A 23911-nucleotide genomic window follows, 5' to 3' on the forward strand; every position below is an offset into this window, starting at 1 on the left:
TCCTCCAAAAGCCGGCTATAAACTACGGATATTATAGATGTACTTCGACGAAAGGTCTTTTGTTCAGCTTCAATTACCGACAGTGTTATATGCATGGAAGGCATCCTAATGTTGTTTCCATAATGGAAAAAAAGACACGGACTGAAGTACTATTATTGTCGTTTTAATGATGAAATGGACGTATTAAAGAGGCAAAATGTTGATGCAAACTTAAATTAAGTCCACTTTCACACAAGCATATTACAGGAACATATTTTGCACTTGTTTTGCAGTAGAGTATTCCAGCCAACTTTGTATTTATGGTCAAGAATGCACAATAAACTATAACAGATCTACGAGTCGTATTTAATGTAAAAACCTGCAATATTGTCAAAATGCAAGAGGCACAAAATTCTCCCATGATCTGCTTGTGTGAAACTGCTCTTTGCTAGTAAATCATAAGGTGTGTATGTATTAAGGATTAATCAATTGGTACCGAATAACATACTAGGATGCTGACCGGTGGAGGCAAAGTATCAGAAAAAAGTCAATCTCAAACGGAAATTTGGAAATTGTTACTTACTTTTGGCCACTTATCTGTACCAACTTTGTGATCATAACGGAACTTGCCGCCTCTAGCATCTGTAAACTCCAAATAGTCATATCTGCACAAGAATATAAAAAGCAGCCAATGAAGCCTAGTTACATGGGCCAATAATAATTATGATTTGACTGTAACAATAATTGCGCATAGAACAATGAAATGTTTGCGGTCGAATTTCCAAGTACTGTAGCTTGCTCAAACCACCTGTTCTTTAGAAATATAGGCCCGAGACTGCAGCTTTTTACTATGAATGCTCCGTAAAATGATATTTAGGATTTACCTCCTTTCAGTTTCACACTTTTCATCAAATTCCACCTCAAAGTAAGTTGCCCCAGGACAAAGGAAGACTGTTGTATCACGACAGTTGTTTTCATAGTTGTGGGGGGATTCCATATTCCAGGTCTGCAGGACCACTGGTTGTTGAACCTGATTCCAACTTTCCCTTTCAATCTATTTATGACAACAAAAAAAGACTGTATTCTGTACACACAGAACTTTCAAACCATTTCGGAGGATGATGTTAGTTGACGTATAAAAATGTCAAGAAGCAACAAAAAAATTACAGTAGTAGCATCGGACATATTATACTGTAAAATGACAGCTTCTTTCAGTTAAAGATACAGAAAATCATACTCAATAGAGGAAATTTAAAAAGAGCTGGCCCATCATGCACTAGCTCCTGATATTCCCCCTGCCGCACAGGTCCTTCCGGATATGCTTAGAGGCTCTGACCTGGTGTAGAATTGTGATATAGCTTGCGCCAGGAACCTGAACCAGGAACATTATAGATAATGCGCTGGGTTGGGAATCACAGACTTGGAACTGTGTACAGGCCAGAAAATTCCTCAAAATGTATTGGCAATAGCACAGACTTGACATTAAAAGCAGTTTGCCCACAAAAAATCCTTGTCAACATAGTATCTCAAAGTGCCATTCAGGAAACATGCTTATATGTACACAATCTAAAACAGAATGCACACTTTTATTTACAGCACAATGAGAGGTTATACGATTGAAGGGTCTATACAGGATATACACGTGTAGTGTGTATCCCAACATCTATATACATCATCATTTATATAAAAGCTTTAATAGACTAGATGTAGACTAGAGTTGAACTGATATCAGAATTTTGAGTGCGATACCCAGAAAAGTACTGCGATTCTCCATACCGATAAAACACTCTCAAGAAAAGAAAAAAAAAGTCGAATGTTTAAAATGCGGTAACAAGGGGCATTTACATTACGTTCAAAAATGCAATGCTAATGTCTGGGGGAGGGGCTCAGTCTGATCACATACGCATTTCCTTTGAAACACATGCAAATCACTTGTGACCATTGCTGATCGCAAGGAGAAGCTTTAGTGCTTTATGACAGTGTAGTATATGTATTGTAAAGGTTGCCCTACCGGTAGTCATGTTACTATAAATAGTATACAAAATAGTATAATTTAGGGCTCATGTATACAGGCGTTTTTTTCCGCGTGCTATCCTTTTTTAGCGGATTGGCAAAGGGACCCACTGTTTCCTATGGGTCTGTTCGCATGTCCATGTGCAGACAGTGAAAAAAAAAAATTGCAGCATGCATGTGGACAATGTACATGCTGGATCCGTATGCAAAGTATTTTTTCTCAAAAGTTGCTAGGCAAACCAGTTGGCTAGGACAAGAAGTAGATTAGAAACCCATCAGCTTTTTGTGTATATGTGAAAAAAAAGGATGGCGTACAGATACAATATGCACCGATCACAGACATCACATAAACATTTTTTTTGCAAATGAGCAGTGGACACGTCCATCTGAACGAGCCCTTATTTTTTGGCCAACACTATACTATATTTTTATTCATTTGTGCCTGGGGAAGCCCTGGAGATGTGGAGACCATATATGGACAGATGGTGAAACTTCCCTGATGACGTGGTCCCTGTTCTGCCGCTAACGTCTGCTCTGGGGAAGCCCTGGGAGAGATGTAGAGACCATATACGGACAGATGGTGATATTCCCTGATGACGTGGTCCCCGCTCCGCCGCTAACCCAACACATCTCTCAAAAGAATTCCCTGCCCCTGTCTGCTCTGCAGACAGATAGAAAGAGTCTGTAGAGTCTGTGGAAGTCATTCAGTACCACAAGTAACAGAAAACTGGTATTTAACCGTTCTGACTTTGAAAGTACCTTACAGTACCGAGACTACTATGCATCATGCAACCCTAATGTAGACCACCATAAACCACCAAGTAACAGTTAATATTATTAACCTTGTTGGCACTTTCATCAGGATCACCACAGAGCATCTTCAGTAGCTTAGTGAGATTGCTGAAACTCTGAAGCAGTAAGCAGTGTGGAATATCTAGAGAGCAAAACTCCAACATATACGTCATCTGTCAAATAAAGTAAAAAGGAGTTAGTGAATAACACTGCAAATATGGAATATATAAGTTTACGGGGCATCTACTCACAAGCTGGCGTGTTGCTATGGCAAACACAGAGTTGGTCAGTTTTTCAATGATCACCTTCCCCATGCACTGATTGAACAAGGGCTCCAAAATGTTCTTGGTATATGTTAGGAAAAGGTCTACATCTGGAAAATGTCATAAAACAACAATAATTTCAGTGGGTAAAAGTAGGTAGGAAATGACAGCAACATTGGCTTACGATATTTTAGCAATAATTAAGCAGAAGATATGCAGATAATCTTAGGAAAGATATCAACAATCCACTTAAAACAGTCACAAACTTTTCAATAAACTGTACATAAAACAGTACAAGTAAACACAAACTTTGTAATATATCTCATCAGAGCCCAGTTCTTTCTTGTCCACTTTGACCATTATCTTTCTCCATTCATCCATTCCTAATATGCTTAGCACTCTGAAATATCAGCTGAATTCTGTTGTGCTAGCAGGATGGAAAGAAGCTAAAAAAAGATCAGATTACATAGAAGCTCTAAGCAAAGGGGAGCAGCGAATCACATCTGCTAGGTACCCACTAACAGAGAGAATCAGACAAAAGATACAGCCTAGAAAATGAAGATTACAAGTCACATTCTGACCAGCTATGGTGTTATTTCTCATAGACTTCCGATTGCTGAGAGTTTGTTGAACACTGATTTAAAGGAAATCTACCATCAAAATCAAGCTTGATAACCCAGGGACACCTACTCTCATATCAATGCACTGTGACTGTGGTAGTCTTCTTATATTTGTTATCCACAGCCTCCTTTCTTCTAAATGTATTCTAATTAATACCGGAAGGGGGTGTTTTCAGAGTCCCACTGTGCTGGAGACTTACAGGCTGTTACACTGTCTCTCTGTGCCCCCTGCTTCCTCAGCACTTTCCCCTCCCTCTGCCTGATGCAATCTCACACATTAGGAGGGGAGAAGTGCTTCTTGCTTCAGATTCAGCCTGTGAATCTGCAGCAGGGAGGGGCTCTGGTAACATTCCCCAGAGCCCCTTTGGCTCATTGGCATCATTTTCAAAGTTCATTCTAGAAGGGAGGAGACCATGGATAACAAATATAAGAAGATAGTCACAGTGCCTGGATCTAGGACCAGGTGCTTCTGATGTATCATGCTTGATTTTGATGGTAGATTTCCTTTACATAATCTGCCATAAAAAGAACAGCAATGGTTAAGCCATATTATTAATGATAAAGGGAAGAACACACTCTGAAGAGATCTGTTAATAGATAGATGAGATTTATCCCATATGTAAAATTGATTTTTAAATTTATTAATCAGATTTATATCTGGGATATCCTGGTATGAACGTGTGCTAATGTTGAATACAATGAATGCAAACTTGTTATGTTGACATCTAGGTATTGTCATTCGGAAGACTACCGACTTATGCTTACAACAAAGAGTTCGAAAATATCCCACTGTAGGCTCTGTAAGCAGGCAGAGGAGCGAGTCATTGAGTGGTTGCTGCCAACGTTCAGGGTGTTTCCCCATTGAAACAGCAATCCTTATATGCACAGTTGCAGCATGGGGACCTCCCACAGTGTACGCTCGGCAGAAGCTGGGGATGGATGCAATACAATGACATCTGTCCCCAAGAGGCTTTATAGCCTCCTTTGAGCATGTAATTGTATAAAACAAAAAAACAAAACAAAAACATATTCCACAATGGACAACTAACACGGTAAACTGGAAGTTCGAAAAGAACCAACAACTTACATTTGACAAGTAATTCTCTGGTAATTAGTAGCGACGCTGCATCTTCTCCTTTCAGCTGACAAAAACACCAAGAAAGAAGGCTGCCCTGGACTGCCCAGAACAGGGAATGGAGGTTTGTGCCGCACTCTCCCAGAGTATCATGCTGAACTAAACTCTTACTCTGCAAACATAAAGCAACATTCTTTATCGTTATAAATCCTAGCCACATTACCGTCTCCCTTCAATCCACTAAGGACACCGCTATTTTGTAGCTTAAGGCTCAGCCCCATTCTTTTCAAATCCAGCAGGTCGCTTTATATGCTTATAACTTAAGAACACTAACATTGTACTTCACGTAAGTGGTAAATTTTGATTTATATGTTTTGTATTTATTAAAAAACACATAAAATAGGGTTTAAAATACCATAGGGAGCCTAAACAAAATTTAATTGAAAAAAAAAAAAAAAGTGAAAAAAAAAATTATAATTCAAAACACCCTCCTTTCCTTGTAACCGATCTAGAAATTAAATAAAATCATAAAACATGTTAAAAGGGGTTGGCCACTTTACCTCATGTTTTCTGTAATGTGTGTGTAAGTGTCGGGGGGCAGGATATTAGGTAATTTACCAATATACAATGATTAATAATTCTTCGCTGCTTTCTGTAAAGTGAAGCCTCATATCTTTTACCTCATCAGTCAGATATTCCTGTTGATTTTTGACATTTGTTTTTGGTGTTCAGCATATAGCCCAAGTAGCAAGTTATCTATATTCATTGGATGAGTAGGATTATGATGATATCATATTTAGATATTTTTCTTATGGTTTAGCAAATTTGCAGAAAAAAAAAAAATCTATCGTTTTTGCATCTGCGGATTGCACATGTTGTAATTTACACAGTAGCATTCTTTATTACAGGTGTGGCAACACCAAATATGTGGGGTTTTTCTTCTCGCTTTCATATATTAAAGGGATTTGGGGGCAATTTTATTCAGGTCTTGATTTTTTTTTTTTAACTTTTTTTTTTTAATTAGTCCTACCATTGGATATCATACATCATTGCAGACGCATAGGGTGACAGAGACTGTAGAATCAGAACCAAGAGTATCCACAGCAATGATCTGCACCCCAACAAGAAAGACACAAGGGGAGGAACTTTGAGGGTGGGAATCCCCCCAGGAGGCCATTGAAATGCTGCAGTTGCAATGACCACAGCATTTAACAGGTTACCATCAGTAATCAGAGCTCACTACGACTGCGGTTGTCACATGGATTGTCAGCTGTTAGTTACATCCGAGTCCCCCTCGGCTACAGATAACTGGTAACGCGCTGAACTGACATCATCTCCATTCCATACATGAATGGCACTGAGTGTTAATTAATAGTGCTTCTTGTCATACATGTGACATGGGGTATACCTCATAAAACACTAAATGTTCTATAAAAATCCAAATAATAAAGAAATATTGCAATTACCTCTCTTTGTGCCATGACCAAAAAAGTGTCCATGACAGAAAGCACTTGACTGATGTCAATATCTGAAGAAATTTCTGAATCTGGTAACAGCAACAATCCACTTGGGTCCTTCTCACTGAACAGAAAAAGAATGCAAAATAACATTATACACTCCAACAATTGTTACTGTGAATTGTAGAAATTGAAAAAATGGTAAGGATATGGTACATGGCTATTGCCAACACACTTATAAGCAGATGATAAAGCTGACAAAATCTAAATGTTTCCTGTTACCAAAAGTAGCCATTTCCCCAAGTGGTAAAAAGGGTTTCACTATGGAACTATGGAAAACCCTGTGGGGGCTAGGTGAGGGATGCCAAAATATTATAAATAAACTTCTTTGGCTCCAAATGCCGAAATGTTCCAGTATTTCAGGTTTTTTAGAACCTTGGACCACAGAACCCACGCCGAAGCGACGTCCCATGGTCTGAGGAGGCCACTAATTGACTAAAGTAGGCAACTTAATGACTGGTACTAACCTCACCACTTCTGGCAAGGTGCAATGTAGAAGATGTCGGAATGTGAAAGTACTGTAGACACATCTGTAGTATTGGCAGTCTTGTGACCATGGCAGCCAATCATTGGCCTCAGCAAATAGAGTAGTCAGGTCACAGAGTAACATTACTAGTCCTGATTTAGTGACAGCTACCACTTCCAGACCAGCCAGGAGGGGCAACAAACGAATCAGAGGTTGCAATGTGGTAAGGAGGAAAAAAATGCTGGCTTTTGTTCTTTTCATTTTTGTTCTACCCAAACCCAACAGCGAATTTGTAGAAAATCTGAAGAACCTCTTTAATACAGTTTAAGATGTATTAAAATAAGTTACCTGAAGTAAGAGCAGAGAGACTGGAAAGTGATCTGAGCCGACTGCGGCTGCTTCTCTTCAGTGATTTTCTTCTAGAATAAAAATTAAAACCAGTTTGAAATTCACTCGGCAAAATATAAAAAAAAATAAAATAAAATAAAATAAAAAAATTAAAAATTAATTCAGGGATATTTAAAAATTTTTAAAAAATGCTTATTCCTCATTGTCTATGGCGGTTTACATTTTACTAAAATGCTTACCATTAAAGAGAATAGTCGATCTCGTCTTTTCAGACGATCAGGAAAAAATATAGGAGCTCCATTCAATAACGTATTAGTGATTTCTTCTTTTAGAGCTTTGGAAGACAAAGAGGAAACATCCATGTTGTCCATAGCTGAAATGAGAGATGAAGATGTAACAATCCACATAAATCTTACATTTACATTAATTATCTGTGTAAACGAGGATAACATAAAGGTCTTAGGATTATCTCATCTTAGAATATCATGGGATATATCACTAGGATATGCAAAAAAAAAAACAAAAAAAAACTACTGAACATTGAATGCCAGCCTACGTGTCTCGTGGACTGCTTGTGGAATTGTCAATATCATACAAACTATGTCCTTATTGCATATATTCAGTGACCCACTTAAAATGGCTATGCCTTGTGAACGGTGGCGCTTAGAGATACAGTTAGGGTGTTGTACAGAAGAATCTCCACTTAAATCTCCCATCTGTTTCTAAATGCCACAGAAGCTGAGATATCCGCCATTAGACTTCAAGCACATAACCATATTTTTTGGCCGTGAGCTGGCAGCACAAACAGCAGCCAGCTTACAGCCCCCCCATAGACTTGTATTCTGCATGCTCACGGTTAGGCATAGTGCACGCCCCAATGACCCGTCACAAATGGGTTAAATAAAAATAAGTCTTCTCCTGGTGCACCGAGAAGCCCCCCCCCTGCATAAAAAGAAACTGAACTTTCTCTAAAATTACGAAGAAGTACTGTGTGCAAGACTGTATTTGCCTGTGGGGATGTGGGAGCTAGTAGATGCTAGCAAGACTGCCGCACTCTTACTTCTTCAGAAAGCTCAGCAAATTCAGAGTTTCTTATGTATAAAAACAGATCTATCATAGACTCACTAGGAAGTCAGTATAAGTTAAGAGGGCACATTTTTATTACAGCCATCATTGAATGAACCAGTTACAGTAAGATGATTCGGTACCTGCTTCTTGACAGTATTTATGGAGCAATTTAACAATCCAGGGCAGAGTTGGAAGTCTTTCATGCCACCTTCATAAATGTCTACATTTAATTGGAAATTTGAGAAATATAAGAAAGCGGAACCTACCATTACACAAGTGAGTGTACAATTCCTGAGCGTACTGTACTTGGTTAGAATTAGGGGTAGAAGTTCCTGCGGTCAGTGCAGAAGAGCAGCTCTGAAGCAGCTGTAACAGGATGGTCTGAGCAGAAATGCATTCTTCTCTAGGGCTGCAAATACAAAGCCATCATAAATATTTCTTCTACAATTATCGGATTATATGAATTACCTATGAAATATACAGCTAGTACTTATAATGAATCATGACGGTTTTCTTATTTCTAAATAATCATTTGCATAATTTTTAAAACCTCTTTTTCGTAAAAACAAGAAGATAAATGAAGAGTAGCTCCTGACAGAAAACAAACAGAAAGCTCAGTCTGATACAGCAAGTGATAGATTTTACCTGTTCTGTACTTTCTTATAAAACTTCCAGAGGAGCTCCAGGTCTAGGCCTGATAAATCAAGAAGTGATTTGTGGCGTGATCGATTGTCTTTTTCCTGCACAAAAATGTAACAAAACACAATGGTACATATTTATCAAACAATTCAACAAGTAAATCTGTCTTTATGAGCACTAAAATGTCAAACACCATCTCCCCCTTTATAAATACATGCCAAGCAGAACTGGTATGTGTATCTGGAAGAGGGAAAAAACGGTCAGCCTATGGCAACTGAAAGCATATTCACCATAAAGGAAATCTAAAATCAAAATACATCATGATAAACCAGGTACACTTACTCATAGATCCAGGCACTGTGACTGTGGTAATCTTCTTATATTGCTATCCATGGCTTCCTTTCTTTTAAAACAAACTTTTAGAATTATGCTGGGGTGTTACCAGAGCCCGTTTATTCCTCATCTTCACAGGCCGATAGATTGTCTACCCCTTCGCCCCTGTAATCTCATGGCAGCAAATGGAGTTTCAACACAGGGGGAGGGGTGCTCCTGCTGTTGTAACAACCTGCGAATCAGCAGCTTGGAGGGGCTCTTGGTAATACGCACAGAAGCACTTCAGGCTCATTAGCATAATTTGAAAAGCTTATTTTAGAAGGATAACCAGGCCATGGATAACAAATATAAGGAGATTGCCACAGTCATAGTGCCTGGATCTATGAGTAAGTGTTCCTGGTTTACCATGATGGATTTTGATGGAAAATTTCCTTTCAGAATAAAATGTACAGTCGTAAGATTTTTGACCATAAACTTTACCAAACATCAGGGATATAATTGGATCTAGAAGCTGTACTTGCTGTAACTCACCATATCATGTGCCAGTTGTTGAACAAACAGCAACGTTTTAAGAATCAGAGTCATTCCACATGCGCTGTCAGCTGCTACATCTTTGCACTTGAGACACATGACGTTCATATCATATTTTGCTTCAAGTGGTCTGCGGTAACCAAAAGCGCTGATTCCCTGAACACCTAGACGCTCTGCTGTCTCTTCTCGGGTGAAGAGGAATTTTATCATCCAATACTAGAAAGGAGGTAGGAATTAAGCACATTAGCAAAAAATGGAACGTAGTTAATAAGAGAAAAGGTTTGAGACTTTTAAAGCAAAAAACTATCGATAAAGGCAGTGCACAATCCGTACATATTGAAAATAAGAAAACGGGTTGATAAAGTTTGGCAAATTTACAAAGTGCAACACCTTAAGGACACAGACCTTTTTTTTACCTTGTTCCCTGCTCAAATTCCAAAAGACATAACCTTATTTTTTTATCTGACATGGGCATACGAGGAGTTTTTTTTTGTGGCAAGATTCAACTTTATTAACTCTTCCTTAACAGTACAGAGTAAAACAGCTGTTTTGCTACTTGTTTGTACAGTATAATAAATATAATAACATTATTCTATAGGTTAGTACAATTAAAAGGGTATTCTCATCTGGGCATTCACATTCAGTTTCATTAATCTGCCATATATAAACATTTCTTCAATTAGATGTTATTAAAAAGAATTTACCTGCAAGAAGATAAATGTAGTCATATGGTCCCTTAGAAACAAACTGCGTCCACGGATACGACCGCCTCTGCTGGAGTGATTTCACAAAGAAAGGTTTTTGTATATGAAATGTCCTGTAGTAATGAACGCTGAATCCTGGTGGTCAGGCAGGACTCAATAGCGCATGGCTACATTTATGAGAAATTATCTTCACACAGGAACATTTTTTTAATAACATCCAATTGAAGAAATGTTTACATATGGCACATTAATTAAATTAAATGTAAATGCCCAGATGGGAACAGCCCAAATTGGAGATACCAGACATGTACAGATTTTCTTATATTTTACTGCTATGGCAAGTAAAAACTCCTTTTTAATATGTGTCGCCATATTCTGAGAGCTATAACTTTTTTTTATTCCTCACTCAAAAGAGGAATATTGTTTATTGCGGGAAAAGGTATTGTTAGATTGGTACTATTACAGGGTATATCTGACTTTTTGATCGCTTTTTGGCAGGTAGGTAGCACTAAAATTGTAATTTTTAATTTGTTTATTTTAATTTTTTATACCCCTGACAAATCAGGTATTATAATGTAATAGCTGCTTGGCCAAGGTTGCAACGGATGCGACAATACCATTTGTGCGTAAGTGGGGGTTATTTAATGTATTTTATATACAAATATGAAAAGGCACCACCCATTTCCCTATTTATACTTTTATATAAAATACATAAAATATTTTTTGTTTTGTTTTTACTGTCCTACTAGGGGACTTAAACTGGGGATACCTTGATCCCTTATACCAGTGATGGTGAACCTTTCAGATACAGAGTGCCCAAACTACAACCAAAACCCACTCTTATGTTGCAAAGTGCCAACATGACAATTTGAGCAGTAACCTATTGATCTCTGCTGTATCACAAGTTTTAATCGTATTGGCGTCCCGAGGACTCCATTACAATAGAAAGCAGGAGACATTTGGATTGTAGCTTCCCTCCAATGTCCCCTGAAAAGGAAGAATCAGGGGACCCAAAGCAGCAACTCCAATGATAATCTCGCGCTCCTCCTGTAGTCCTGGCAGCCAAGTAGGTGTCACTTTAAAATAGCACTGAGCGTGGTGCGTCCTGGGCTGTCTTGGACTGCAGGAGGAAGCCTTGAGTCCCATCTGGTATATTCTGTGCTGGGTTCCCACAGAGGGCTCCGAGTGCCACCTCTGGAACCTGTGCCATAGCTTCACCACCACTGCCTAATACAATACATTGCAGTACTTCCGCACTACAATGTAATGTATCCATCATTCTTTTACTGACATTTTGCCTATAAGACCCAGTCTTGGACTGGGCCTCATAGGCCACCGTACATACCAGATACTGAGGTCTTTATCAGACCTCCGGCTGCTATGGCAACCCCTTTGGCACCCCACAATCGTGCTGGGGGGGGGGGGGGGCGTGGGAGTGACAAAGGAAACCTGCCCACACTGTATGCATCACACAGTCTCCTCTGGATCCCACTGGCACACTGATGGCTGATGTCTTGAGGACGGATATAGATCGTTCTTGTGCGGCAACTACCCGTTAATTAGGACAATCTATATTGTTAAGTGGCAGGAACCAGTTAAAAAGGAAAAATTATAGCAAACCAAAATAGACAAAAAAAACACAATTCTCTCAGTCACCTGTGCAGTTTTACACGGCTGCATTCGGATTTCAACTTCATCCCATTCCTCCTCTAGTTCAAACCAAGCAACAGGATCACAATCCCCACTGTCTGCAGACTGCTTGCTATTTCTGTGAATAAACACAATACTTGGCTTTTAGAACTAAACAACTAGGAGACTGGGATTAGGTCACATACAGGAATACATATTAAGGGCAGCATAACACATAGAAAGAAAAATAAGAAAAGTTTAGAAAGTAACTTTTCTATATAGTCATGAAACATTGCAATTATAGCGTGTGATCTAACAGACACTATAATGAGCAATAATTACTGTGACATGCTCTCAGCCATGTAAAGGAGAAACTGGGGATACTAAATGACAGTCAGTGCAGCACGATAGACATTATAAGATTATATTCTGTAAAGGAATTACCTCTCTTTTACAAAGTGTCTGAAGTCTGATAATTTCCATGCATCATATTTTTCAAATCTTTGGAAATGTTCTTCTGCATGAAATCTTTCTGAAGAGTTATAAGCAAATACCAAACCACACTTGGCTCCAATGGCACCTCTCCGAACCTGAAAGACAAGAGACACAGATGCAATGGATTCAACAAAGATGCTAGTAAGACACAATTATACACCTTGCAAAGAGGCCTTGTTCGATTATATTGAGGGAAGAAATATAAATCGGCAACTTTAGCAATGTAAATAAGTCACAAATGGAAGTTATGTACAATTCAGCAACGTATATAACTGTATACATCCAGATAATAGTTTTTCCATGGAACAATGGTTGCTATACATCTATCACAGTATCGCACCGCCATCTATTGTTGGTTTACTGGGCGAGTCACTGTTTATACGAGAGGTTACTCAATGATCAGGACTACAGTTGCAGTACAGTACAGTCACAGCAAATCTACGCTCAATATTAACTCCCTTACTATACATAAAAGTCCTAGCCAGATTCTTCCTCAGGGAAGCAGTATGGCTGCTCTGTATCTGCAATGCATTACATATAGCCCTTATCACGGGAAAAGATAGGATATGTCCAATCTTTTTCCCCATGTACGGAGCCACACATTACCGGTCTATGGGGGACGCATGTACAGCCGCAAGCGTGCGGCTGTACATACGTCCCCCTAAGGTCGTGTGAATGCGCCCCTAGTTCAAATTATAAGCAACCATTAATAAATACAGAATGAGATAATTTTAACACATACATACACTGTGCAACACAAGCCAAATAGCAGCAGTTTTGAATGAACTCAGCTTCGCCCCAGGAAATTATTTTGTTACATATTTCTTTTTCAATTAACAAATCTAGCAACACCAAAAGACAATGGCAAAAGATAGATTGAATGAATTATAACATACGGATAGGGTCACCTTTATGGCTAGGTATATTCAAATAAGTAGACACTTGTCACAGAAGAAGATTTACATGGCAAGATTCTCATTTTATAGGAATAATACTTGATTACAAAGTAGACTTAAATATTAGGAGAAGGTGAGGTCTCATGATTCCTTCTAAAGGAAAGCAATCATTCCTCCCAAAGTAAATAAGAGTGCACTTAACTTGTGTGGCAGCTCTGAACACGGATTTGTAATGCTCATCATAGACGCAGCCTAATATTTCATCTGATCAGTGTAGAAGGACAAGAACTAGGACTAGTTTTACATTGAATATATCAATAATACATTTAGAGAGAAAGGCCCCTTCCTTTAGGTAAAATTAAAGGAAAACTACCACCAAAATGAAGCATGGATATCCAGGGATAACTAGATACTTTTATAGTATACTAAAAACGTTTATAATTATGCTAAAAAGCTTAAATGGCTACTAGGTTCCCAGAACTCCTCCCTGCAGATTTACAGCCTGTTAGACTATCTTAAAAAAAAAAAAACCTGCTCCAACAGGACTTCACCCTTCTCTCTGCCTGATGTACTCTCACTAAAGCACAGAAAGTTTCAGTACAAGGTAGGTGGGGGAAGTGTAATAGCCTTTGAATCTGCAGCATGGAGGGGCCTTTTGGTCTCATTAGCATAATTTTAAAAGTTGATTTAAGAAGGAAAGAGGCGATAGATAATACATATATATAAAGAATACACATACAGTATATAAAGAAGATTGCCATAGTTACAGTGCCTGGATCTATGATTAAATGTCCGTTTTTTGTTTTTTTTAAATCTAGCTAGATTTTAAGGTAGATTTCCTTTAAGCGCTTTTTACTGGGATGTATCTGCAGTGTTGAAAAAAAAATTTCAAAATCTATTCATGAAGATTTTGAAATTGAATCTCTAGGTGCAACCACATGATGCCTGCCAAGCATAAACAGCAAACACCTTTTTGGATTAATTGCAAATTACTTGATGGGTAAATCAGAGTGCTTTATGCAAATGTATTGCCCTACGGCCCATCATGTGCTTATTCTTCTCCATGCAAATGTCATGTTGGATGGAAAAATCTCTATGAAGGAAGGAACTGGGAATAAATAAGTCAAAAATAAAGAAAGTATCTCAGTTATTGTTTAATGTAAATGTTGATATAAACTATGTTTCTGTAAGAAAAGCAAGTAACACTGCAGGTTTGATGTAAAGGCATTTAAAGGAATAAAGCAAAGTTTTACCAATATTCAAAAATTTTGTAAAAGTTGCAATGTGACTGCATGAAAAAATTCAAGTTGGATTGTAGCCATAATTGACAGGCAACTTGACATCAGGAAAAGTCTAAAATACAGAACCTAAAAAAAATGTTTACATCAAAATACATCATGATAAACCAGGGACACCTACTGCTCCCTCACTTCCCCCCTCGGCCAGATATCTCACATCAGCAGCTTAAAGTGGAGGACAAGACAACAACTTGTGAAGACTGAGAAAGGAGGTAACACCTCCAAAGAGCCCTTCTAGCTCATTACCATCATTTTTTAAATTAATTTTATAAAATGGTAGGTGGCCATGGATAACAAAATATAAGAAGATTATGACAGTCACGGTGCCTGGATTTTGGAGAATGTATGCGTCCCTGGTTTATGATGCTTGGTTTTGATGGTAGATTTCCGTCAGTAATCTGTCATCACATTTTATCAAACACATCTAGTGACAGGTTACCTTAGAGCCCTATTAACTAAATTAACTAAAATCCTTTTTTTAGCTAAAAATTGTTTCCCTCACATTCTCATAAAATCAATGTTTTTTTCAGTGAATACAGCGTCTGTCAGTCAGCAGTATGCAAAAACAAGTGGTGAACCCAGTCTTGGTGTTATATTACTTGGTTTCGGAGGGGGCAGGTCCTGCTTGGCCTTCCCCTCCCATCTACTCCACACTAATCAGCACTTTATGTCATGTTACTAGAGTGATGTAATTGAAGGTACTTTTCCACTTAAAATTTGCCATTACTACCCCATTTATGTATCTGACCACATGAAACCACAGCATGCCTCCATGGAGGCATGAGGAGGAGTAGAAGTCCATGGAGGCATGATGTGATTCCATGTGATCAGATACATACCTGGGGTAGAGCTGACAAATTTTAGGTGGAAAATAACTTAGATGACATACCCATGGTGACATGACATGAAAGTAACAATGCATTGTGTAAAACATGTTAAACAATGTTTCCTATAAGTAAACAGAGCTCATCTTATATATGTCAGTAGATGAATATTGGTATGGTCCCTAAGTAAAAGTTCCACATAGCAGTATGTCCTAGCCAAGACCTGCCAATCAGGAACTAAGAGGCAGGGCAGTGCGCAAGATTTGAAAAGACAAAGCTGTCAGTTGATATAAAGGGGAGTGGTTCTCTGGCAGCCTGGGAGAAAAGAAGAGTCATATCCAGGATATCAAGTCAATATTTGCATAAAACATTTGTAATTAATTCCGTAACGCTATGCGCCGTAGCTCTACAGCGCAGAGGTATAAGGGATGTATGAAGAGGGCTCACGGGCTGAGTCCTCTTCATACAGAGGTGGGGGTTGTTGCATATTGCAGCAAACCCCCACCGCTAATAATTGCAGTATATGGTAGCAGCGATCTGACTATCTAGGGTTAATGTACCCTAGATGGTCTAAAAAAATTGTGAAAAAAAAAAGTTTAAAAAAGAAAAAAAATTAATAAAATATTAAAAGTTCAAATCACCCCCGTTTCCCCAGAACGGATATAAAACATAATAAACAGTAAAAATCACAAACATATTAGGTATCGCCGCGTTCCAAAATGCCCGATCTATCAAAATATAAAAAAGGTTACGGGCGGAGGTGACCTCCGAGGCGGGAAATGGCGCCCAAATGTCCGAAATGCGACTTTTACACCTTTTTACATAACATAAAAAATGAAATAAAAAAATGATCAAAATGTCGCACAGATGGCAAAATGGTAGCAATGAAAACGTCGCATCATTTTGCAAAAAATGACCCCTCACACATCTCCGTGCACCAAAGTATGAAAAAGTTATTAGCGTCAGAAGGTGGCAAAAATTTTTTTTTCTTTTTTGTACACATTCGTTTAATTTTTGAAAATGTATTAAAACACAATAAAACCTATATAAATTTGGTATGACCGCGATCGCACCGAACCAAAGAATAAAGTAGGCGTGTTATTTGGAGTGAAGAGTGAAAGTCGTAAAAACTTCGCCCACAAGAACATGACGCACGTGCGGGTTTTTTTCAATTTTTTTCCACATTTGGAATTTTTTTTCAGCTTCGCAGTACACGGCATGTTAAAATAAATAACATCACGGGAAAGTAAAATTTGTTATGCACAAAATAAGCCCTCACACAGGTCTGTACACGGAAAAATAAAAAAGTTATGGATTTTTGAAGTTGGAGAGCGAGAAATGAGCCGAAAAACCCTGCATCCTTAAGGGGTTAAAGGTACAGTGTCTGACTCGCAGCTAATTTTAGGTGATATGGGGAGGAATTGTAACACTTTACCAACAGATATTGTTGGTATGGGGGGGGGGAATTCTGGGAACAGGTCTTTTTTAAGAATCCTTTTAGAACATGACAATGCATTCCATTTGTGATACCTAGGCCTTAAAATAAATATCTTACAAATAAACAATATCTGTGTGAGAGGGTTTTTTTCCTAAAATAACGGCTTACCCGAATCCTCATCTGTGTAATTTGAAAGGTTGATTCAGGTGGAGAAGAAAGGATTACGCTAGCCCTCGTTTTCCCAGTCTCTGTCAGGAAACCTTTGGAAACAAATATGCAAAACAGAAGATTGAAAAATCAGTAGTAATGATGCAACAGAAAAATAGATAAATCAAAAGAATTCAAACAATAACGAAAAAATGTAATTAGTAAAATAAAAAAAATTATGTCAAAATTATATGGCAAAACATTGTACTGCAACACCAGGTGAAAAATAAATCACACTATATAAAAAAGTGGTATATGCGGTATATAGCAATTACAGGGTTAACAATAACTACATACCATCTCCTGTCCATGGTTCCACCAATAAATTTTCTGGTCCAGATTTGTCCTCTTTCCCTTTCACATCACAGGCAAGCAAGGTAAACTGCAGGGGCCTTCCTAAATAAATAGGGAACATTTAGCTGTAAAACAAAGTCATTTCTAAACCTTTTATATACAATATTTATGCACAAGTGGTTCCTCTGTGTTAGAGATTCATCTAAACAACCCTGTTATGGCAGAACATGAAGACCATCTGCAAGGAGAAAGAAGAAATGGCATCTTGAAGAAGAGTTCTAAGTAATAACTATTAGCTGAACCAGTTTCTGAAAATGAACAGGCACCTTAAAGGGGTATTCTCACCTGGACATTCACATTCAGTTTCATTAATCTGCCTTATATAAACATTTATTCAATTGGATGTTATTAAAAAAATGTTCCTGTGTGAAGATAATTTCTCATAAATGTTGCCATGTTGTCCCTTAGAAATGAGATCGCTTCCTAGTATACGACCACCTCTACTGGAGAGATTGCACAAAGAAACAAAAAGGTTATTGCATATGAAATGTCCGGGAGTTACAGCATGTCCCACAGCCTCCTGTGGTAATGATTTCTGAATCCAGGTGGTCAGGCAGGACTCAATAGCGCATGTCTGGCCACTGATGCCAGAGTGTGGGGTGGTCGTAACCGAGGAAGCTATCTCGTTTCTAAGGGACAACATGACTACATTTATGGGAAATTATCTTCACACAGGAACATTTATTTTATTAACATCCAATTGAAGAAACGTTTACATATGGCAAATGAATTTAATTAAATGTAAATGCCCTGATGGGAATACCCCTATAAATGGTTTGAAATCTTTCAACTATCTACACATAAAGCAACAATTAACGCAAGTAAATTTAAGAAATTTGCAACAGACATTATATAAGAAAAGCGCATTTTTATCCAATCACTTTGATCCTCACATGCTCTCTATCCCTTCCTGAAAAAAAAGGTCGGCTCCATAAAACATGTCTAAATTCCATCAATTTAAGGACAGAAGCTCACTGAGGTGTGCAGAGTGTAGCAGTAGGACTGTAACAGCTACATTTTCAATACGGTCGCACTATGCATCGAAATTACGGTAACTTTTCAGTTTTAACCCTCTCCCTTTTATGGGATTTTTGTTGAATTGTTTTTACAATTGTAACACGTACAAATTAAAAAAATTAATTCTGAAAGCAGACGCTTGCCACATTTTCATAATTGCATTAACGTGAGGTACCTAATTTTAACACACAAAAAAAAAAAAAAAAACTGGGAAAACCTATTGACGCATGTATAAGGCTAGGGTGGGAAATGCATTGGAGCCAGCCCCCCCGTCGCCAGTACATAGCCGGCAGCCAGCCCCCCCCCCGTCGCCAGTACATAGCCGGCAGCCAGCCCCCCCCCCCCCCCGTCGCCAGTACATAGCCGGCAGCCAGCCCCCCTGCAGCCCCCCCCCCCCCGTCGCCAGTACATAGCCGGCAGCCAGGCCCCCCCCCCCCCCGTCGCCAGTACATAGCCGGCAGCCAGCCCCCCCCCCCCCCGTCGCCAGTACATAGCCGGCAGCCAGACCCCCCCCCCCCGTCGCCAGTACATAGCCGCCAGTCAGCCCCCCCGTCGCCGGTACATAGCCGCCAGCCAGCCCCTGTCGCCAGTACATATAAGATTCATCCCTGAAATTGCCACTTTAAAGATGAATAGCTCTGGCTCCCTAACACCTGGAATCAAAATTTATAGATTTAGATTCTCCTTTTTCAGGGAAAAACCCCTGAGATTCTACATGTCAAGAATCCAAAGTCATTTAAAAATTAAAAAAAAAAAAAAAATCATCCAGCACCATGTTAAAAGTTTTGTCACACTTTATTCTTCAAATTTAAATATTAATTGCCTTAGACAATAAATGCATTAAAGCTAAAAGTTATGCACAGATCCAAAGATATGGCTCCTAGAATCCAGGCTGTATCATATAATTCCTATATATAATAAATCGGTTCAAAACCAGGATTTCTTCTGGTTCGACCTGGAACATGTGATCACAGCTACACCATTCAGAAGGAACGCAGTACATGCTGTGTGTGAGCATGGGCAAGGAGACACACGCAAGGTGCTTCTGTGCTGTGGTGCTTGAGGGAACAGTACATGAAGTATATGTTCCCCAGCCTCTAGTGTCACTGATCTCTTAAGCCCTGGGCGTGTGACAGTTTAACCTACTAAGACCCATGAATAAGCTGTGGCCATGTGTCCAGGCTGCCAATGCTCTGATTAATAATATGTCAGGAGAAGATTTGTCATGATAGTCAGCACCCAGTATAAAACCGGGTGCTGGTTACTGATCCCATTCATTTCCATGGAAATGCTTGAGCGATCGGGCCTAGGCCCACCCCCCCATGTATTTGCAATGCCCCTGATAAAATACTGCAGGCAAATCATAACCTGTTCAGCCCCTGTGTAGCTTACTCAGAGCAGGACTGAAGCCCTGTCTTCCTGGTAATGCAACCTCTACTTTGAGGGTGCGTTCACATCAGTTTTTTAATGTGTTTTTGAACACATCCCAGAAATGCATGCGTTTTACCATGTTACCATGCATTTGATGGCTTTGGAAGAGTTTTTTTTTCCATTGCTGGGAGTGTAACCAGCTGTGAGATAATATCCCTTTATCCCATTTAATACAATTTATTATAATAAAAATAAAACATTTACTAAAATCCCCTCTTATTTGGTATTGTTGTGTTAGCAACGCACAATCCAATATTAAACCCGTTTAGTGAGCACAATTATATTTAAAAAAAAATAAAAAAAAAATCAGTGATTATAAAGTCGCACAAACCCCCTGAATGGTATCTAGTAAAAATACAGCTTTTGATGCCTCTGCACTGCCCTAACCCTCTCCTTACTCATCCCTACAGGAGCATTACAGCAGGACCTAGAGTGGAGTCAGAAGCATATGACTGATCACCTGCTTTCTACATCACTGAAAGGTCCTTAAACCCTTTCAAGCTTCCAGAGGATGGGGCAGAGAAAAAGTTGCGGCTTGGATATGCACAAGAGGGAGTGAATGGATGTAGCAGTGCCGAGTGTGTTCATGTGAGTGGATGTATGGAGAAGACCTGAGTGAATGTAGCTGGCGGTGTGTGGGATTGGTTACAGCAGAGCTGCATGTGCACGGATGAAGAAGAGCTGTGTAATATTGGATACTTTTAATTAACACTGACAATATCAATTACTGCAGGAAAGTGGACAACCCCTTTAACAAGCAGCTAGTAAAATCACATTTTTCCATCACCATCAAAGCATGAAGGTAGATCTTTTTACATGTCTGCCTACTTTACAGACAAGCCAACTACAAACTAGTACAGGTTATTGACCTGGTTCAAGGTTGTTTGATCTTTGAAATAAGGTTTTTATTTGCATATTCCCAAGTTCTGTATCAAAATCATTGGTGTAATGTTGTATTCTAACATCTCAAATTCTTAGTCTCAGATTCTGACCCGATATTCTAACTCTAAACCAATGCAAAATAAAAGGAATAAACAATTACCGTATTTGTAGAGTAGGTTAATTCTAACAGATTCCATGGAAGCAATAAGAGAAGAAGCCTTATACTGCACATCCACATCATCCATGATTGTACAAAGGGATGTGATAACTTTAGCAACATTCCCTCTCGCCAACGCAAATGCAAGTAGATTTAAATCTACCTCTGGTGTAGGGCAGCAGCTAAAAGTAAAAAAAAAAACCCACAAGATAATTTAATTCTGGGACAATTTACAGACAACGGTATACGTTATATGTTATATATTATCATTACCTTGCTGTCCTCATAAGGAAGCCATTAACCTCTTCAAGAACATTTGGCGATAAAAAATGTGTGAACTCGGCAGTACCTTGCGTTAAGGAAAGTGGTATCATATGTTGCAAAGCCTTCCTAGAAAATAAAAAAAGATATGTGGACACTAACACGAATAGTAGTGCAATGTTAAAGACAGATATTTGAAAATATCCAATGGTTTGGTGTCCAGCATCTGAGATCAGCTTATGTGTCATCCAGGGTAACTATCACTATAAGAGTTTTCCTATGGAGAAGAGGTGGACAGGTAGAAGGAGGTTGCTGAATGAGGGGCACACACAGCAATTATAACATGCCACACTTTAGACTGGTAAAAGAAGCTGGTAGTAGCCTCCTCCTCCCCACTCTCCTACTGAAATTGTGTTAATGTGAATACAGGAATTATTAAAGATAAGAGGCTGCGTTAGGGAAATCAGGAGGAAAGCAGTTCAAGAAGAAGATTTTACAGTTTCCTGTATTCCAGTATTCACCTGTACTATTCATGTATTTGGTTTGGAACCTGAAGTAGAAAGGATTCCACAGACAAATCTTTAGTTGTTCTATAAACACATACTATACATAAAATGAAAATAAGCTCTCTTAAACTAAACAAATACAGGTTCCGGCCAAGCTTAGATGGCTTTATTACAAAAACTTGCCAAACTTGTTCTCTGACATAATATTTGCCAGGTCCTGTTCACGCTTTTAATTGCTTTTTGACCAACAAAATGACAAGCCGCACTGCAAACGTGGAAGTTAAGCCAACAACATAAATAAAACAGTAAATATACGATGCACAAAGACATTGCTGCCCTGCCATTGTTTTGTAGGGAAGCAGGGACTCCTTGCATCATGTATAACTGTCATCCTCGTCAATGTGTTAGTTGCTGAAAACTGGGTTATGCATGTCGTGTGCCACTGGCCTTAATTTTGTGAAAATGTGCGCACAAAGAAGCTAATTTTAACTTCAATGGTACTGTCAGAGATTGCTAAACACTACACTGCGACTTCTCTGGTAGTAACCATGAATCTATTCATTGAGGGAATAGGACTCCATTACTCATGGTTGGTGTGGGAGTGGTTCTAACCTCACTGACAAACTTCCTGTTATATGGGATAACATTTCAACTAGTCATAGGTTAAATGCAGAAACAAAAAAGTCATTTTACATACTGTGTGTGCTGCTGGACGGCTTGTGCAAGAGTTGGATTTGTCTCCATTGAAGTTGTTACAAGTGATGTTAGCAGAGAAAGATACCAAATTGCAGATGCATCAGATATAGACAATGCTGACTTTTTTATCTTTTGGTAGCCAACAGCTCGGAGACCATGAATTCTTGTATCACAGCCATCACTCAGGCATCGCTTTATATTGATCTGTACATCTGGACAACAAGTAAGATACAATTGATAAGAGGTTATTTTATGTCAAACATGCATGTCAAACAAGATGTATCTTAAGGTGTATGTCAAAAGATATAATCTTAAATATAAACCTGTATCTAGAGAAAAGAACAGGACTTCTAAAAGAAGAAACATTGAATACTCAGCAGATTTGCCATAGGAGTCTAATAGATGTAGGTTTGACATTGTGCTTCAGAACACGTATCACGGCTGTAAGTGGATAGGTGACCATCTATGGCTCTTTCCTTTCTCTTCTGCGAGAGCTATAAAAATAGTTAATCAGGCAGGCTTGTCTATTTTGAGTGAACGAGCCAAGCATAGGCGCTCTATGAAAATGGGTCTTAGCGATTCTTGGTTCTGAAAACAGGTGGAGTCCTAGAGTCGGGAAAGCATCAGACAGACACTTTTGTCTTTGCATATGCCATAAAAGTCCAAAATGGAAATTTTACTGTAATCATACTGGAACCAGCTTAAAAAGGATTACAAGGAACCAAAGTCCACAGATGAAAGTTCAAATCATTCTGCTGAATCATATTACCACATGAAGACATGATTAAAAGAGTCTACTCTATATACATTTGTTTAGCCTGACCCCTCTATAGCGATAAAATGGCCAGGTTCTGTCTAACTTTAAATGTATTTAAAGTCTGCTTATCCCAAAACGGTATAATGGTGGTGGTTGATTTCCTTTAAGGCCCCTTTCATACAAAGATATGTAAAGAGCCATACGTACTTTACCATCTCCATAGGGTTGGAAGCAAACGGCCACATTAATTTCATTGTCCACTGTACAGTACCATACCGTAAGAGACTCTGTATGTCGTTCGGTACGCCCCATAGAAGTCTATTGGCACGTTAAAAATAGGCGCTGCATACGGTTGTGCACTGTATGCTGCCATATATACATGCAGTATCCAGGGAGACCAGAACAAGGGAGGCATTATGACAGCCAGCCATCAGTGACATACATGCACATACGGATAATAAACGCCACAGGACTGGAGAAATCACAAGTTCATATGAACGAGGCCCAACAGTAATTCAACTTCTGCCATAAGACTACCATAAATCTGATAAAACAGGCCCACCCTTGCTCCATTAAAAGATTATTATAGGTTGTGTTTAACTGCTTATCAAGAAGTGTTTATTCATGTTGCCAAGTGAAGACAGACTATCGGACTATTGTAGAAGAATACTGTGCATATTATTTCAGCGCTAATGGCCTAAAAGTTAGTTTCCTA

The 23911-nt window shown here is 38.8% G+C and overlaps 1 protein-coding gene across 1 annotated transcript in view; it reads right to left on the bottom strand.

The window, feature by feature from the left end:
* ZZEF1 (zinc finger ZZ-type and EF-hand domain containing 1) overlaps positions 1-23911 on the bottom strand; it is an 84147-nt gene that overhangs the window by 48206 nt on the left and 12030 nt on the right. The window contains exons 6-23 of the mRNA XM_072136141.1: positions 22441-22651; positions 21250-21366; positions 20980-21158; positions 17433-17531; positions 17097-17188; positions 12422-12567; positions 12005-12116; positions 9645-9860; positions 8787-8881; positions 8408-8550; positions 7313-7446; positions 7074-7144; positions 6209-6323; positions 4755-4914; positions 3036-3157; positions 2835-2957; positions 864-1033; positions 563-644 (exon numbers count right to left, since the gene is read on the bottom strand). Of these exons, the coding sequence (XP_071992242.1) occupies positions 563-644; positions 864-1033; positions 2835-2957; positions 3036-3157; positions 4755-4914; positions 6209-6323; positions 7074-7144; positions 7313-7446; positions 8408-8550; positions 8787-8881; positions 9645-9860; positions 12005-12116; positions 12422-12567; positions 17097-17188; positions 17433-17531; positions 20980-21158; positions 21250-21366; positions 22441-22651 (2387 nt within the window). The remainder of the gene's footprint in view (positions 1-562; positions 645-863; positions 1034-2834; positions 2958-3035; positions 3158-4754; positions 4915-6208; positions 6324-7073; positions 7145-7312; positions 7447-8407; positions 8551-8786; positions 8882-9644; positions 9861-12004; positions 12117-12421; positions 12568-17096; positions 17189-17432; positions 17532-20979; positions 21159-21249; positions 21367-22440; positions 22652-23911) is intronic.

Source organism: Engystomops pustulosus, chromosome 2, assembly GCF_040894005.1.
Source record: "Engystomops pustulosus chromosome 2, aEngPut4.maternal, whole genome shotgun sequence".
In the NCBI taxonomy this organism is placed as follows: Eukaryota; Metazoa; Chordata; class Amphibia; order Anura; family Leptodactylidae; genus Engystomops; species Engystomops pustulosus.